The sequence below is a fragment of the Eptatretus burgeri genome, chromosome 4 (genome assembly GCF_056783735.1).
Source record: "Eptatretus burgeri isolate ZD-2024b chromosome 4, Ebu_testis_v1, whole genome shotgun sequence".
In the NCBI taxonomy this organism is placed as follows: Eukaryota; Metazoa; Chordata; class Myxini; order Myxiniformes; family Myxinidae; genus Eptatretus; species Eptatretus burgeri.
In genome coordinates this window covers 118707148-118724767 of record NC_140964.1, presented here as the reverse complement: position 1 = coordinate 118724767, position 17620 = coordinate 118707148, and the positions used below count along the sequence as shown (strand labels likewise).

The 17620-nt window shown below is 43.4% G+C and overlaps 1 protein-coding gene across 1 annotated transcript in view; it reads left to right on the top strand.

Moving 5' to 3' along the window:
• The window catches only part of TPI1 (triosephosphate isomerase 1), a 55468-nt gene that overhangs the window by 19466 nt on the left and 18382 nt on the right, over positions 1-17620 (top strand). The window contains exon 4 of the mRNA XM_085879863.1: positions 15006-15138. Within this exon, the coding sequence (XP_085735989.1) occupies positions 15006-15138 (133 nt within the window). The remainder of the gene's footprint in view (positions 1-15005; positions 15139-17620) is intronic.

Below are 17620 nucleotides of genomic sequence, written 5' to 3'. Positions count from 1 at the left end.
CACCTACTATTGGTCTGGTCGCTCTGATGGTTACCATACCCAAGGAGTTGCTGTAGCTGTGTCCAATAAGCTGACCCCAATGATAATTGAGGTAACACCGGTCAACGAGCGTATTATGAGATTAAGGATTCGTCACTCCTGAGGTGTCATTTCCCTGGTCTCTGTTTCTGCTCCGACTGAGGCGAGTGATCTCACAGTGAAGGATGCATTCTACGCCACGCTCGAGTCTGTGGTTGATCAGTGCCCCAGACGAGATACAGTTCTAGTCTTGGGGGATTTCAATGCATCGACTGGAACTGATAGGGATGGTTATGAGGTGTGTGTTGGTCCCCATGGGTCAGGAACTATGAACCAGGATAGCACAAAGTTCCTTGACTTTGCAAGAAGTCATGGACTTAGGGTGGCTGGTTCATGGTTTCAGCGCCCACAAGCTCATCGCTGGACTTGGTATTCCAACGCTGGCGGTGTGGCAAAGGAGATTGACCATGTCCTCATTGACGGTCGTTGGAGGATGATCCAGAACTGCAGGGTTTACCGGAGTGCTCAGTTCCTCAATACTGACCACAGGCTTGTTGTAGCAACTCTAAAGCTGCACCTTAAATCCTGGAGAATGGTACCATCCCAGTCTAGGCTGGATGTTGACAAGCTCAGGGATGAGAGAGTAGCTGAGGAGTTTGTGAACAGGCTGAGTGGACACTTGGGGGGGGGGGGGTCTGGGTGCTTTGGGGGGTCCTGAAGAGTTGTGGAGTGCCTTCAAGACCACCTTCGTTGATGTTGCCGGTGGATGTCTTGGAACTCACCGCAGGGCAAAGAAGAATTTTGTCTCTCAAGGGTCACTGGATACCATTGACCAGAGTCGCAGGGCCAGGCTGAATGGCAGAGCTGAGCTGTTCAGGGAGCTGAGGCGTAAAACTGTACGTGCACTGAGGGTGGACAAGGAGGCCTATGTGCGAGGAATCTGTGAGGGGTTAGAGCATCACCTGTGGACAGGTGATTCTCGTCCCACTTACAGGGGAATTCGCGCATTGCGTTCATCCAAGCACATCCCTCGGAGCACTGCAGTTCGAGCAGAGAGTGGTAGGCTCTTGACAGAGGAGTCTGAAGTGAAGGCCCGCTGGGCCGTTTCAACCAGTTGAAACGGGCAAAGCTCCAGGGATCTGTGGCATCCATGCTGAACTTCTCAAGGCTGGTGGAAATGCTGCACTCGTGTCGTTGCATGCAGTTTTGTGCTCTGCCTGGAACACAGGCATCATCCCAACTGACTGGAAGAGGGGCCTTGTTGTCCCTCCCTGGAAAGGGAAGGGTGATCGCCAAGACTGCAACAACTACCGAGGGGTGATGCTGCTCTCAGTGCCGGGCAAGGTCTTTGCTCGGATAATTCTTGATAGGGTTCGCCACCATCTGCTTGAGCACCAGCGTCCAGAGCAGTCGGGCTTTACACCAAAGAGGTCAACGATTGACCGTATCCTTGCCCTTCGTGTCCTCACCGAACGCAGACGAGAGTTTCAGCAGGGGCTGCTTGCAGCCTATGTTGATCTCTGTAAAGCGTTCGATTCAGTGAATCGGGATGTCCTCTGGAGGATTCTTGGTCTTCGTGGGGTGCCACCAAAACTGATCGATCTGATGTCTGAACTCTACTCTGGTACTGAGAGTGCTGTGAAGTGTGGTGGTACCATCTCTGACTTATTTCCAGTTGTTACTGGAGTTTGTCAGGGATGTGTACTTGCCCCCACACTTTTCAGCACTTGTATGGACTGGATTTTAGGGAGGATGTCAGAGAGATCAAGCTGCGGTGCATCATTTGGGAATGTCAAGATCTCGGACCTTGATTTTGCAGATGATGCAGTCATCTTTGCGGAGACTCTAGACATCCTTTTGGGGGCCCTCGAGGTGCTGAAAGAGGAGTCGCAGCCACTGGGATTACGGGTTTCTTGGGTCAAAACTAAGATCCAGGCTTTCGGTGACATCTTGGATGCTGCTGTCCTGTCTGTGTCTGTTTGTGGTGAGGATGTTGAGGTCGTGGAGAGATTCACTTACCTTGGCAGTGATGTTCATGTCTCTGCTGGCTGTGAGTCAGAGGTCAAGAGACGTCTGGGTCGGGCCTGGGGAGTCATGGATTCACTGGATCATGGGGTGTGGCGCTGCCGGTACATGTGCGGGAGGACGAAAGTCCGAGTCTTCAGGTCCTTGGTACTTCCAGTCTTGCTCTATGGATGCGAGACTTGGACTCTGACCAAGGATCTGAGATGGAGACTTAATTCCTTTGGTGCCAGGTCTCTTCGGAGAATCCTTGGCTATCGCTGGTCAGATTTTCTGTCCAACGAGCGGTTGCTGAGAGAGACTCGGATGAGATTTGTTACCTGCATCAGTTTGCGGCTGTATGAACATGTGGCTCGTTTTCCTGACGCTGATCCTGCTCACTAGATTCTCTCAGTGAGGGAGTCTCATGAGTGGAGGAGGCCAGTGGGCCGACCACATGCCTTGTGGTTGCACCAGGTTGACCATCATCTCAAGGAGATGGGGATGGGCCTGACATCTGCCTGGGGGATGGCCAGACGGAGGCCCCTGGAGTACCGGCGGAAAGTGGACGCAGCGACGCGCTGTTCTGGCACATGCTCCCATACCTGACCTACCTGACCTCGTCAATGGAGCCGGATTTTTCAAGGTGACCTGCAAAATGAACACGACCAAACGACTTTTTTTTTTTTTTTTTTACCCTGACCTGTTTTCTTTCGTTCACGCACAGCATTTGAGGGGAGAAGGTGATGTTTGGGCCTCAAGTGATGTGCAACACACATCATTGATTTGAGGAATATTGGTATTTATTTCACATTTTTAAAACCAGCCGTCTTGTGACGTTACCTGCAAACATCACAGGTAAGATTATAATCCACTTGCAGCTGGGGAAACGTTTCCTGTATTTCACAGGTTCTCCTCCAGTATTTCAAACTTTGAGAAATAAATGACCCGTCCGTTACTTTACAGTGTTTGTTGAAAGTAAAACTCAATGGGATGCTTATCCTGCCGTCGATTGTTAAGACGGTACGGTGGAGATGAAGCTTTGAATATGGATCTGCCCCTTTGATTCCGACAGTGATCCAGGATTCGAAGGTTACCTCGAATTAATTATGGAGGTTTGACAGATTGAATAAGCAAGACAAACTTCCGTGCATGCCTTACCGTGTTGTTTAAAGCTCGGAAATCTTTGCCTGGCTGAGGTTTATAACATTGACAGTCACCACTGCACCTCGACAGCCATTTCCTAGGTATGTTTATGACCTCTTTGTTTAATTTTTAATTATGGAGTTTGTGGCTCATGTAAAAACTGATGACTGTTTGAGGGGTGGGGGGGGGTGGTGGTTGAGGGCAACGCATCAACAATGGAGCAGATGGGACTGGCTTGCTGCTGCTGCTGCTGCTGCTTTATTGGCCCCAATTAATCCCACTTGTATGTGGGTTTAACCTTTACGGTATTGCCAAACAGGGGACAGATAATTGGGCAAGGAATGAGCAGATTGGTAACATGACAAGGAGGGTCACGTAGAGAGACAGAGAGACAGAGACACACGATATATGAGCAGCCAAGAAAAACTAACGTGGTAAATGTGGAGGATAGTCGGTGAGGGTGGATAAATGGGGAGTGTGAAGCAAATCCACCAGCCAGTCCTCTCTCTCTCTCTCTTCTCTCTCTTCTCTCTCTTCTTCTCTCTCTTCTTCTCTCTCTTCTTCTCTCTCTTCTTCTCTCTCTTCTTCTCTCTCGTCTTCTCTCTCTTCTTCTCTCTCTTCTTCTCTCTCTTCTTCTCTCTCTTCTTCTCTCTCTTCTTCTCTCTCTTCTTCTCTCTCGTCTTCTCTCTCTTCTTCTCTCTCTTCTTCTCTCTCTTCTTCTCTCTCTTCTTCTTCTCTCTCTCTTCTTCTCTCTCTCTTCTTCTCTCTATCTTCTTCTCTCTCTCTTCTTCTCTCTCTTCTTCTCTCTCTCTTCTTCTCTCTATCTTCTTCTCTCTCTCTTCTTCTTCTCTCTCTTCTTCTCTCTCTCTTCTTCTCTCTATCTTCTTCTCTCTCTCTTCTTCTCTCTCTCTTCTTCTCTCTCTCTTCTTCTCTCTCTCTTATTCTCTCTCTCTTATTCTCTCTCTCTTATTCTCTCTCTCTTATTCTCTCTCTCTTATTCTCTCTCTCTTCTTCTCTCTCTCTTCTTCTCTCTCTCTTATTCTCTCTCTCTTATTCTCTCTCTCTTCTTCTCTCTCTCTCTTTTTCTCTCTCTCTTCTTCTCTCTCTCTTCTTCTCTCTTTCTCTTTCCCTTTCTCTTCACTCTCTTTCTCTTTCTCTTCACTCTCTTTCTCTTTCTCTTCACTCTCTTTCTCTTTCTCTTCACTCTCTTTCTCTTTCTCTTCACTCTCTTTCTCTTTCTCTTCACTCTCTTTCTTTCTCTTCACTCTCTTTCTTTCTCTTCACTCTCTTTCTTTCTCTTCACTCTCTTTCTTTCTCTTCACTCTCTTTCTTTCTCTTCACTCTCTCTTTCTTTCTCTTCACTCTCTCTTTCTTTCTCTTCACTCTCTCTTTCTTTCTCTTCACTCTCTTTCTCTTTCTCTTCACTCTCTTTCTCTTTCTCTTCACTCTCTTTCTCTTTCTCTTCACTCTCTTTCTCTTCACTCTCTTTCTCTTTCTCTTCACTCTCTTTCTCTTTCTCTTCACTCTCTTTCTCTTCACTCTCTTTCTCTTTCTCTTCACTCTCTTTCTCTTCACTCTCTTTCTCTTTCTCTTCACTCTCTTTCTCTTTCTCTTTCTCTTTCTCTTCACTCTCTTTCTCTTACTCTTTCTCTTCACTCTCTTTCTCTTTCTCTTTCTCTTCACTTTCTCTTTCTCTTTCTCTTTCTCTTCTCTTTCTCTTTTTCTTTCTCTTCACTCTCTTTCTCTTTCACTTTCTCTTCACTCTCTTTCTCTTTCTCTTTCTCTTCACTCTCTTTCTCTTCACTCTCTTTCTCTTTCTCTTTCTCTTCACTCTCTTTCTCTTCACTCTCTTTCTCTTCACTCTCTTTCTCTTTCTCTTCACTCTCTTTCTCTTTCTCTTCACTCTCTTTCTCTTTCTCTTCACTCTCTTTCTCTTTCTCTTCACTCTCTTTCTCTTTCTCTTCACTCTCTTTCTCTTTCTCTTCACTCTCTTTCTCTTTCTCTTTCTCTTCACTCTCTTTCTCTTTCTCTTTCTCTTCACTCTCTCTTTCTTTCTCTTTCTCTGTCTTTCTCTTTCTCTTCACTCTCTCTTTCTTTCTCTTTCTCTTCACTCTCTCTTTCTTTCTCTTTCTCTTCACTCTCTCTTTCTTTCTCTTTCTCTTCACTCTCTCTTTCTTTCTCTTTCTCTTCACTCTCTCTTTCTTTCTCTTTCTCTTCACTCTCTCTTTCTTTCTCTTTCTCTTCACTCTCTCTTTCTCTTTCTCTTTCTCTTCACTCTCTCTTTCTCTTTCTCTGTCTCTTCACTCTCTCTTTCTCTTTCTCTTCACTCTCTCTTTCTCTTTCTCTTCACTCTCTCTTTCTCTTTCTCTTCACTCTCTCTTTCTCTTTCTCTTTCTCTTCACTCTCTCTTTCTCTTTCTCTTTCTCTTCACTCTCTTTCTCTTTCTCTTTCTCTTCACTCTCTTTCTCTTTCTCTTTCTCTTCACTCTCTCTTTCTCTTTCTCTTTCTCTTCACTCTCTCTTTCTCTTTCTCTTTCTCTTCACTCTCTCTTTCTCTTTCTCTTTCTCTTCACTCTCTCTTTCTCTTTCTCTTTCTCTTCACTCTCTCTTTCTCTTTCTCTTTCTCTTTGCTCTTTCTTTCTCTTTCTCTTTGTCTTCTCTCTCTCTTTCTCTTTCTCTTTCTCTTCACTCTCTCTTTTTCTTTCTCTTTCTCTTCACTCTCTCTTTCTCTTTCTCTTTCTCTTCACTCTCTCTCTCTTTCTCTTTCTCTTTCTCTTCACTCTCTCTTTCTCTTTCTCTTTCTCTTTCTCTTCACTCTTTCTCTTTCTCTTTCTCTTTCTCTTCACTCTCTTTCTCTTTCTCTTTCTCTTTCTCTTCACTCTCTCTTTCTCTTTCTCTTTCTCTTTCTCTTCACTCTCTCTTTCTCTTTCTCTTTCTCTTTCTCTTCACTCTCTCTTTCTCTTTCTCTTTCTCTTTCTCTTCACTCTCTCTTTCTCTTTCTCTTTCTCTTTCTCTTCACTCTCTCTTTCTCTTTCTCTTCACTCTCTCTTTCTCTTTCTCTTCACTCTCTCTTTCTCTTTCTCTTCACTCTCTCTTTCTCTTTCTCTTCACTCTCTCTTTCTCTTCACTCTCTCTTTCTCTTTCTCTTCACTCTCTCTTTCTCTTTCTCTTCACTCTCTCTTTCTCTTCACTCTCTTTCTCTTTCTCTTTCTCTTCACTCTCTCTTTCTCTTTCTCTTTCTCTTTCTCTTCACTCTCTTTCTCTTTCTCTTTCTCTTCACTCTCTTTCTCTTTCTCTTTCTCTTTCTCTTCACTCTCTTTCTCTTTCTCTTTCTCTTCACTCTCTCTTTCTCTTTCTCTTTCTCTTTCTGTTCACTTTCTTTCTCTTTCTCTTTCTCTTCACTCTCTTTCTCTTTCTCTTTCTCTTCACTCTCTTTCTCTTTCTCTTTCTCTTCACTCTCTTTCTCTTTCTCTTTCTCTTCACTCTCTTTCTCTTTCTCTTTCTCTTCACTCTCTTTCTCTTTCTCTTTCTCTTCACTCTCTTTCTCTTTCTCTTTCTCTTCACTCTCTTTCTCTTTCTCTTTCTCTTCACTCTCTCTTTCTTTCTCTTTCTCTTCACTCTCTTTCTCTTTCTCTTTCTCTTTCTCTTTCTCTTTCTCTTTCTCTTCTCTCTCTTTCTCTTTCTCTTTCTCTTCACTCTCTTTCTCTTTCTCTTCACTCTCTTTCTCTTCACTCTCTTTCTCTTCACTCTCTTTCTCTTTCTCTTTCTCTTTCTCTTCACTCTCTTTCTCTTTCTCTTTCTCTTCACTCTCTTTCTCTTTCTCTTTCTCTTCTCTCTCTCTTTCTCTTTCTCTTTCTCTTTCTCTTCACTCTCTTTCTCTTTCTCTTCACTCTCTTTCTCTTCACTCTCTTTCTCTTTCTCTTCACTCTCTTTCTCTTCACTCTCTTTCTCTTTCTCTTCACTCTCTTTCTCTTCACTCTCTTTCTCTTTCTCTTCACTCTCTCTTTCTCTTCACTTTCTCTTTCTCTTTCTCTTTCTCTTCACTCTCTTTCTCTTTCTCTTTCTCTTTCTCTTCCCTCTCTTTCTTTTTCTCTTTCTCTTTCTCTTCACTCTCTTTCTCTGTCTCTTCACTTTCTCTTTCTCTTTCTCTTTCTCTTTCTCTTTCTCTTCACTCTCTTTCTCTTTCTCTTTCTCTTTCTCTTCACTCTCTTTCTCTTTCTCTTTCTCTTCACTCTCTTTCTCTTTCTCTTTCTCTTCACTCTCTTTCTCTTTCTCTTTCTCTTCACTCTCTTTCTCTTTCTCTTTCTCTTTCTCTTCACTCTCTTTCTCTTTCTCTTTCTCTTCACTCTCTTTCTCTTTCTCTTTCTCTTCACTCTCTTTCTCTTCACTCTCTTTCTCTTCACTCTCTTTCTCTTCACTCTCTTTCTCTTCACTCTCTTTCTCTTCACTCTCTTTCTCTTCACTCTCTTTCTCTTCACTCTCTTTCTCTTCACTCTCTTTCTCTTCACTCTCTTTCTCTTCACTCTCTTTCTCTGTCTCTTCACTCTCTTTCTCTGTCTCTTCACTCTCTTTCTCTGTCTCTTCACTCTCTTTCTCTGTCTCTTCACTCTCTGTCTCTGTCTCTTCACTCTCTTTCTCTTTCTCTTTCTCTTTCTCTTTCTCTGTCTCTTCACTCTCTTTCTCTTTCTCTTTCTCTTTCTCTTCACTCTCTTTCTCTTTCTCTTCACTCTCTTTCTCTTTCTCTTTCTCTTTCACTTTCTCTTCACTCTCTTTCTCTTTCTCTTTCTCTTCACTCTCTTTCTCTTCACTCTCTTTCTCTTTCTCTTTCTCTTCACTCTCTTTCTCTTCACTCTCTTTCTCTTTCTCTTTCTCTTCTCTCTTTCTCTTCTCTCTTTCTCTTTCTCTTTCTCTTCACTCTCTTTCTCTTCACTCTCTTTCTCTTCACTCTTTCTCTTCACTCTCTTTCTCTTCACTCTCTTTCTCTGTCTCTTCACTCTCTTTCTCTTTCTCTTCACTCTCTTTCTCTGTCTCTCTCTTTCACTCTCTTTCTCTTTCTTTCTCTCTCTTTCTCTTTCTCTTTCTTTCTCTTTCTCTTTCTCTTCACTCTCTTTCTCTTTCTCTTTCTCTTTCTCTTTCTCTTCACTCTCTTTCTCTTTCTCTTTCTCTTTCTCTTCACTCTCTTTCTCTTTCTCTTTCTCTTTCTCTTCACTCTCTTTCTCTTTCTCTTTCTCTTTCTCTTCACTCTCTTTCTCTTTCTCTTTCTCTTTCTCTTCACTCTCTTTCTCTTTCTCTGTCTCTTCACTCTCTTTCTCTTTCTCTTTCTCTTTCTCTTTCTCTTTCTCTTCACTCTCTTTCTCTTTCTCTTTCTCTGTCTCTTCACTCTCTTTCTCTTTCTCTTTCTCTTGCTCTGTCTCTTCACTCTCTTTCTCTTTCTCTTTCTCTGTCTCTGTCTCTTCACTCTCTTTCTCTTTCTCTTTCTCTGTCTCTGTCTCTTCACTCTCTTTCTCTGTCTCTTCACTCTCTTTCTCTGTCTCTTCACTCTCTTTCTCTGTCTCTTCACTCTCTTTCTCTGTCTCTTCACTCTCTTTCTCTGTCTCTTCACTCTCTTTCTCTGTCTCTTCACTCTCTTTCTCTGTCTCTTCACTCTCTTTCTCTGTCTCTTCACTCTCTTTCTCTTTCTCTTCACTCTCTTTCTCTTTCTCTTTCTCTTTCTCTTTCTCTTCACTCTCTTTCTCTTTCTCTTCACTCTCTTTCTCTTTCTCTTCACTCTTTCTCTTTCTCTTTCTCTTTCTCTTCACTCTCTTTCTCTTCACTCTCTTTCTCTTTCTCTTCACTCTCTTTCTCTTTCTCTTTCTCTTTCTCTTTCTCTTTCTCTTTCTCTTTCTCTTTCTCTTCTCTTTCTCTTTCTCTTCACTCTCTTTCTCTTCACTCTCTTTCTCTTCACTCTCTTTCTCTTCACTCTCTTTCTCTTCACTCTCTTTCTCTTTCTCTTCACTCTCTTTCTCTTCACTCTCTTTCTCTTCACTCTCTTTCTCTTCACTCTCTTTCTCTTCACTCTCTTTCTCTTCACTCTCTTTCTCTTCACTCTCTTTCTCTTCACTCTCTTTCTCTTCACTCTCTTTCTCTGTCTCTTCACTCTCTTTCTCTGTCTCTTCACTCTCTTTCTCTGTCTCTTCACTCTCTTTCTCTTTCTCTTCACTCTCTTTCTCTTCACTCTCTCTTTCTCTTCACTCTCTTTCTCTTTCTCTTTCTCTTCACTCTCTTTCTCTTCACTCTCTTTCTCTTCACTCTCTTTCTCTTTCTCTTCACTCTCTTTCTCTTTCTCTTTCTCTTCACTCTCTTTCTCTTCACTCTCTTTCTCTTCACTCTCTTTCTCTTTCTCTTTCTCTTCACTCTCTTTCTCTTCACTCTCTTTCTCTTCACTCTCTTTCTCTTCACTCTCTTTCTCTTTCTCTTTCTCTTTCTCTTTCTCTTTCTCTTTCTCTTTCTCTTCACTCTCTTTCTCTTCACTCTCTTTCTCTTCACTCTCTTTCTCTTCACTCTCTTTCTCTTCACTCTCTTTCTCTTCACTCTCTGTCTCTTCACTCTCTTTCTCTGTCTCTTCACTCTCTTTCTCTGTCTCTTCACTCTCTTTCTCTGTCTCTTCACTCTCTTTCTCTGTCTCTTCACTCTCTTTCTCTGTCTCTTCACTCTCTTTCTCTGTCTCTTCACTCTCTTTCTCTGTCTCTTCACTCTCTTTCTCTGTCTCTTCACTCTCTTTCTCTGTCTCTTCACTCTCTTTCTCTGTCTCTTCACTCTCTTTCTCTGTCTCTTCACTCTCTTTCTCTGTCTCTTCACTCTCTTTCTCTGTCTCTTCCCTCTCTTTCTCTGTCTCTTCACTCTCTTTCTCTGTCTCTTCACTCTCTTTCTCTGTCTCTTCACTCTCTTTCTCTGTCTCTTCACTCTCTTTCTCTGTCTCTTCACTCTCTTTCTCTTTCTCTTCACTCTCTCTTTCTCTTCACTCTCTCTTTCTCTTTCTCTTCACTCTCTTTCTCTTTCTCTTCACTCTCTTTCTCTGTCTCTTCACTCTCTTTCTCTTTCTCTTCTCTCTCTTCTCTTTCTCTTTCTCTTCACTCTCTTTCTCTGTCTCTTCACTCTCTTTCTCTTTCTCTTTCTCTTTCTCTTCACTCTCTTCACTCTCTTTCTCTTTCTCTTTCTCTTTCTCTTTCTCTTCACTCTCTTTCTCTTTCTCTTCACTCTCTTTCTCTTTCTCTTCACTCTCTCTTTCTCTTTCTCTTCACTCTCTTTCTCTTTCTCTTTCTCTTTCTCTTTCTCTTCACTCTTTCTCTTTCTCTTCACTCTCTTTCTCTTCACTCTTTCTCTTCACTCTTTCTCTTTCTCTTCACTCTCTTTCTCTTCACTCTTTCTCTTTCTCTTCACTCTCTTTCTCTTTCTCTTCACTCTCTTTCTCTTTCTCTTCACTCTCTTTCTCTTTCTCTTTCTCTTTCTCTTCACTCTCTTTCTCTTTCTCTTCACTCTCTTTCTCTTTCTCTTCACTCTCTTTCTCTTTCTCTTCACTCTCTTTCTCTTTCTCTTCACTCTCTTTCTCTTTCTCTTCACTCTCTTTCTCTTTCTCTTCACTCTCTTTCTCTTCACTCTCTTTCTCTTTCTCTTTCTCCTCACTCTCTTTCTCTTTCTCTTCACTCTCTTTCTCTTTCTCTTCACTCTCTTTCTCTTTCTCTTCACTCTCTTTCTCTTCACTCTCTTTCTCTTCACTCTCTTTCTCTTCACTCTCTTTCTCTTCACTCTCTTTCTCTTCACTCTCTTTCTCTTCACTCTCTTTCTCTTTCTCTTCACTCTCTTTCTCTTTCTCTTCACTCTCTTTCTCTTTCTCTTCACTCTCTTTCTCTTTCTCTTCACTCTCTTTCTCTTTCTCTTCACTCTCTTTCTCTTTCTCTTCACTCTCTTTCTCTTTCTCTTCACTCTCTTTCTCTTTCTCTTCACTCTCTTTCTCTTTCTCTTCACTCTCTTTCTCTTTCTCTTCACTCTCTCTCTCTTTCTCTTCACTCTTTCTCTTTCTCTTCACTGTCTTTTTCTTTCTCTTCCCTCCCTTCCTCTTTCTCTTCTCTCTCTCCCTCTTTCTCTTCACTCTCTCCCTCTTTCTCTTTCTCATCACTCTCTCCCTCTTTCTCTTTCTCTTCACTCTCTCCCTCTTTCTCTTTCTCTTCACTCTCTCCCTCTTTCTCTTTCTCTTCACTCTCTCCCTCTTTCTCTTTCTCTTCACTCTCTCCCTCTTTCTCTTTCTCTTCACTCTCTCCCTCTTTCTCTTTCTCTTCACTCTCTCCCTCTTTCTCTTTCTCTTCACTCTCTCCCTCTTTCTCTTTCTCTTCACTCTCTCCCTCTTTCTCTTTCTCTTCACTCTCTCCCTCTTTCTCTTTCTCTTTCTCTTCACTCTCTCCCTCTTTCTCTTTCTCTTCACTCTCTCCCTCTTTCTCTTTCTCTTCACTCTCTCCCTCTTTCTCTTTCTCTTCTCTCTCTCCCTCTTTCTCTTTCTCTTTCTCTTCACTCTCTCCCTCTTTCTCTTTCTCTTTACTCTCTCCCTCTTTCTCTTTCTCTTTACTCTCTCCCTCTTTCTCTTTCTCTTCACTCTCTCCCTCTTTCTCTTTCTCTTTCTCTTTCTCTTCACTCTCTCCCTCTTTCTCTTTCTCTTTCTCTTTCTCTTCACTCTCTCCTTTCTCCTTTCTCTTTCTCTTTCTCTTTCTCTTCCCTCTCCCCCTCTTTCTGTTTCTCTTTCTTTTTCTCTTCACTCTCTCCTTTCTCCTTTCTCTTTCTCTTTCTCTTTCTCTTCACTCTCTCCTTTCTCTTTCTCTTTCTCTTTCTCTTTCTCTTTCTCTTTCTCTTTCTCTTTCTCTTCACTCTCTCCCTCTTTCTCTTTCTCTTTCTCTTTCTCTTCACTCTCTCTCCTCTTTCTCTTTCTCTTTCTCTTTCTCTTTCTCTTTCTCTTTCTCTTTCTCTTTCTCTTCATTCTCTCCCTCTTTCTCTTTCTCTTTCTCTTTCTCTTTCTCTTTCTCTTTACTCTCTCCCTCTTTCTCTTTCTCTTTCTCTTCACTCTCTCCCTCTTTCTCTTCACTCTCTTTCTCTTCACTCTCTCCCTCTTTCTCTTCACTCTCTCCCTCTTTCTCTTTCTCTTTCTCTTCACTCTCTCCCTCTTTTTCTTTCTCTTTCTCTTCACTCTCTCCCTCTTTCTCTTTCTCTTTCTCTTCACTCTCTCTCACTCTTTCTCTTTCTCTTCTCTTTCTCTTTCTCTTCACTCTCTCCCTCTTTCTCTTTCTCTTCTCTTCTCTCTCCCTCTTTCTCTTTCTCTTTCTCTTCACTCTCTCCCTCTTTCTCTTTCTCTTTCTCTTTCTCTTCACTCTCTCCGTCTTTCTCTTCACTCTCTCCCTCTTTCTCTTTCTCTTTCTCTTTCTCTTTCTCTTCACTCTCTCCCTCTTTCTCTTTCTCTTTCTCTTTCTCTTCACTCTCTCCCTCTTTCTCTTTCTCTTTCTCTTTCTCTTCACTCTCTCCCTCTTTCTCTTTCTCTTTCTCTTTCTCCTCACTCTCTCCCTCTTTCTCTTTCTCTTTCTCTTCACTCTCTCCCTCTTTCTCTTCCTCTTTCTCTTTCTCTTTGTCTTTGTCTTTCTCTTTCTCTTTCTCTTTCTCTTTCTCTTTCTCTTTCTCTTCACTCTCTCCCTCTTTCTCTTTCTCTTTCTCTTCACTCTCTCCCTCTTTCTCTTTCTCTTTCTCTTCACTCTCTCCCTCTTTCTCTTCACTCTCTTTCTCTTCACTCTCTCCCTCTTTCTCTTCACTCTCTCCCTCTTTCTCTTTCTCTTTCTCTTCACTCTCTCCCTCTTTCTCTTTCTCTTTCTCTTTCTCTTCACTCTCTCCCTCTTTCTCTTCACTCTCTCCCTCTTTCTCTTTCTCTTTCTCTTTCTCTTCACTCTCTCCCTCTTTCTCTCCCTCTTTCTCTTTCTCTTCACTCTCTCCCTCTTTCTCTTTCTCTTCACTCTGTGCCTCTTTCTCTTTCTCTTCACTCTCTCCCTCTTTCTCTTTCTCTTTCTCTTCACTCTCTCCCTCTTTCTCTTTCTCTTTCTCTTCACTCTCTCCCTCTTTCTCTTTCTCTTTCTCTTCACTCTCTCCCTCTTTCTCTTTCTCTTTCTCTTCACTCTCTCCCTCTTCCTCTTTCTCTTTCTCTTCACTCACTCTCTCTCTCTCTTTCTCTTCACTCACTCTCTCTCTCTTTCTCTTCACTCTCTTCCCCCCCCCCCCCAGTGTGTGGCATTCCTGTCATTCTTGGGTAAGAGTGGACAGCGTCTACTCGAGCAAACACCACCACTCTTGGCTGATATTGCATGGGAAAGACTGTGTCCGTTGTTTCCTCTGACCGGCTCCACTTCGATAAGTGAGGGTTACTGTTTTTGGAGGTCGACCATACATTGCACTCCCTTAGTTTAAGCCAATTTAGTATGTCATGCTTTCCATCAGTCTCTTCTGTTTGTTTGGAGTTGTTATTTTGTTATCCTCCAGACCAAATCTATGTTCCCATCTCAGTGAAATTGCTGACCACACTGACCATCATTTTAGCTTGTCCGAGAGCCTACGTCCCCTTTCGACGGCATCCCATTTCCTGCGATCCTTGCATTGTTCAAATGGTAATCTGCCAATACCGGAGCATCTTTTAGCCTTGTGGTGACACTGGGATTGCGCATTGAATCGCTGTACACCCTGCTAGAAATATGTTCAGAGAGGTCAGGATAATAGGGGGACACTCTTTTTCTTACTCGTCTCCTCTGCTCTCCTTGTTGTGGGACTGCCAGGTCGCCGGTAATTCAGGAGCAGTGGCCGCTCATTGACGTTATCGATTGGGTATTGCTGCACGCATTTCATTACGATGGTGGGTGGCACTAACGCTCGGACAGACAATGTCCAGGATCCCCACGTACAAGGAAAACTTTGACTTTTCTCTGACTGGAGATTGCGCAAATTGATGTCGATCAATCCACACGTGTTAAGTATGCTGTTCAAACCTGGAGGTGAACCATCCCGTTTGAGTTTAACCAATACTTTGAGTTGTGGTCATTTTTCCTTTTCACCTTTTTAATTGGAATGTTTGAATTTTCTCAAACGAGTCTCATTCGGTGAGAGGGGTGCGGCATGCAACGTTGTCGCAACACATGTTGTGTACTCTTGTACTGGAGCCATTAGAGGGCGCTGCTGTTTTGTTGGATGTGCTCAAGGAGGTGTTTGGATTTGTATTGGGAAAAAAAAATCTTATTTTATACCTCTGTGTGATGTTAATTGGGTAATTGGGATAAATCTCTCTCTCTCTCACTCTCTCTCTCTCTCTCTCTCTCTCTCTCTCTCTCTCTCTCTCTCTCTCTCTCTCCCTGTCTCTCTCTCTCTCTCTCTCTCTCTCTCTCTCTCTCTCTCTCTCTCTCTCTCTCTCTCTCTCTCTCTCTCTCTCTCTCTCTCTCTCTCTCTCTCTCTCTCTCTCTCTCTCTCTCTCTCTCTCTCTCTCTCTCTCTCTCTCTCTCTCTCTCTCTCTCTCTCTCTCTCTCTCTCTCTCTCTCTCTCTCTCTCTCTCTCTCTCTCTCTCTCTCTCTCTCTCTCTCTCTCTCTCTCTCTCTCTCTCTCTCTCTCTCTCGTATTCTCTCTCTCTCTCTCTCTCTCTCTCTCTCTCTCTCGTATTCTCTCTCTCTCTCTCTCTCTCTCTCTCTCTCTCTCTCTCTCTCTCTCTCTCTCTGCATTTTTTTTTTTTTTTGTGCATCATTGCTATTTGTCCTGATTCCTTGTTCCCAATTTTCTTTGTGTGATGTTGTCCAACAGCTCATTGGACAGAAGGTTGCTCATGCCCTAAGCGAAGGCCTTGAAGTCATCGGATGTGTTGGGGAGACGCTCGACGAGCGTGAGAAGGGGGTGACTGAGAAGGTCGTGTTTGAGCAGACAAAAGCTATCGCAGGTGCGTGTCCACAGACGACAAACCATTATTGTTATTATTATTATTATTTTTTTTTCCTGGCAGCTCAATTGTCTGTCTATTCAGTTGATGCTCGATATATACATGCTCGTCGTTGGGAGATTCTTCAAATGTTGAACAGCCTTTAGTTCTGAAAATTTCTGGGTATTTCTCGTCATTTTGATTTTAAATTGCTTTGAATCGGCTTGTAGTTTCAATTTATTTTGCAAATGGAGCATTAAAAAATAATTTTACATCAAGTGTTGGAACCAGATGAGGGATTTAATTACAAATGTATGCTGAGACCATTGCCATCCGGCATCTGTTGTACTCTTAATAATATTTGTCACGTGACAAATCCTTCATCTCTTGACCCTCTAGTTGTCAAAGGATTTCTTCCCTGAAGCTCGATTCATCGATTTATGCAACCATTCTCACCACCTGTGTTTCACTGTTAAGGGTGGACACCACCATTCTCACCACCTGTGTTTCACTGTTAAGGGTGTACACCACCATTCTCACCACCTGTGTTTCACTGTTAAGGGTGGACACCACCATTCTCACCACCTGTGTTTCACTGTTAAGGGTACACCACCATTCTCACCACCTGTGTTTCACTGTTAAGGGTACACCACCATTCTCACCACCTGTGTTTCACTGTTATGGGTACACCACCACTCCCACCTCCTGTGTTTCGCTGTTTAGGGTGTACACCACCATTCTCACCTCCTGTGTTTCGCTGTTAAGGGTGTACACCACCATTCTCACCACCTGTGTTTCACTGTTAAGGGTGTACACCACCATTCTCACCACCTGTGTTTCACTGTTAAGGGTACACCATCATTCTCACCACCTGTGTTTCACTGTTAAGGGTGTACACCACCATTCTAACCACCTGTGTTTCACTGTCAAGGGTGTACACCACCATTCTCACCACCTGTGTTTCACTGTTAAGGGTGGACACCACCATTCTCACCACCTGTGTTTCACTGTTAAGGGTGGACACCACCATTCTCACCACCTGTGTTTCACTGTCAAGGGTGTACACCACCATTCTCACACATGTGTTTCACTGTCAAGGGTGTACACCACCATTCTCACCTCCTGTGTTTCGCTGTTAAGGGTACACCACCATTCTCACCTCCTGTGTTTCACTGTTAAGGGTGGACACCACCATTCTCACCACCTGTGTTTCACTGTTAAGGGTGTACACCACCATTCTCACCACCTGTGTTTCACTGTTAAGGGTACACCACCATTCTCACCACCTGTGTTTCACTGTTAAGGGTACACCACCATTCTCACCACCTGTGTTTCACTGTTAAGGGTACACCACCATTCTCACCACCTGTGTTTCACTGTTAAGGGTACACCACCATTCTCACCACCTGTGTTTCACTGTTAAGGGTGGACACCACCATTCTCACCACCTGTGTTTCACTGTTAAGGGTGTACACCACCATTCTCACCACCATTCTCACCACCTGTGTTTCACTGTTAAGGGTACACCACCATTCTCACCACCTGTGTTTCACTGTTAAGGGTACACCACCATTCTCACCACCTGTGTTTCACTGTTAAGGGTGGACACCACCATTCTCACCACCTGTGTTTCACTGTTAAGGGTGTACACCACCATTCTCACCACCATTCTCACCACAATTCTCACCACCTGTGTTTCACTGTTAAGGGTACACCACCATTCCCACCTCCTGTGTTTCGCTGTTTAGGGTGTACACCACCATTCTCACCTCCTGTGTTTCGCTGTTAAGGGTGTACACCACCATTCTCACCACCTGTGTTTCAATGTTAAGGGTGTGCACCACCATTCTCACCACCTGTGTTTCACTGTTAAGTGTGTACACCACCATTCTCACCACCTGTGTTTCACTGTTAAGGGTGGACACCACCATTCTCACCACCTGTGTTTCACTGTTAAGGGTGGACACCACCATTCTCACCACCTGTGTTTCACTGTTAAGGGTGGACACCACCATTCTCACCACCTGTGTTTCACTGTTAAGGGTAGACACCACCATTCTCACCACCTGTGTTTCACTGTTAAGGGTGGACACCACCATTCTCACCACCTGTGTTTCACTGTTAAGGGTACACCAGCATTCTCACCACCTGTGTTTCACTGTCAAGGGTGTACACCACCATTCTCACCACCTGTGTTTCACTGTTAAGGGTACACCAGCATTCTCACCACCTGTGTTTCACTGTTAAGGGTGTACACCACCATTCTCACCACCTGTGTTTCACTGTTAAGGGTACACCATCATTCTCACCTCCTGTTTTTCACTGTTAAGGGTGTACACCACCATTCTCACCTCCTGTGTTTCACTGTTAAGGGTGTACACCACCATTCCCACCACCTGTGTTTCACTGTTAAGGGTGTACACCACCATTCCCACCTCCTGTGTTTCACTGTTAAGGGTGTACACCACCATTCTCACCTCCTGTGTTTCGCTGTTTAGGGTGT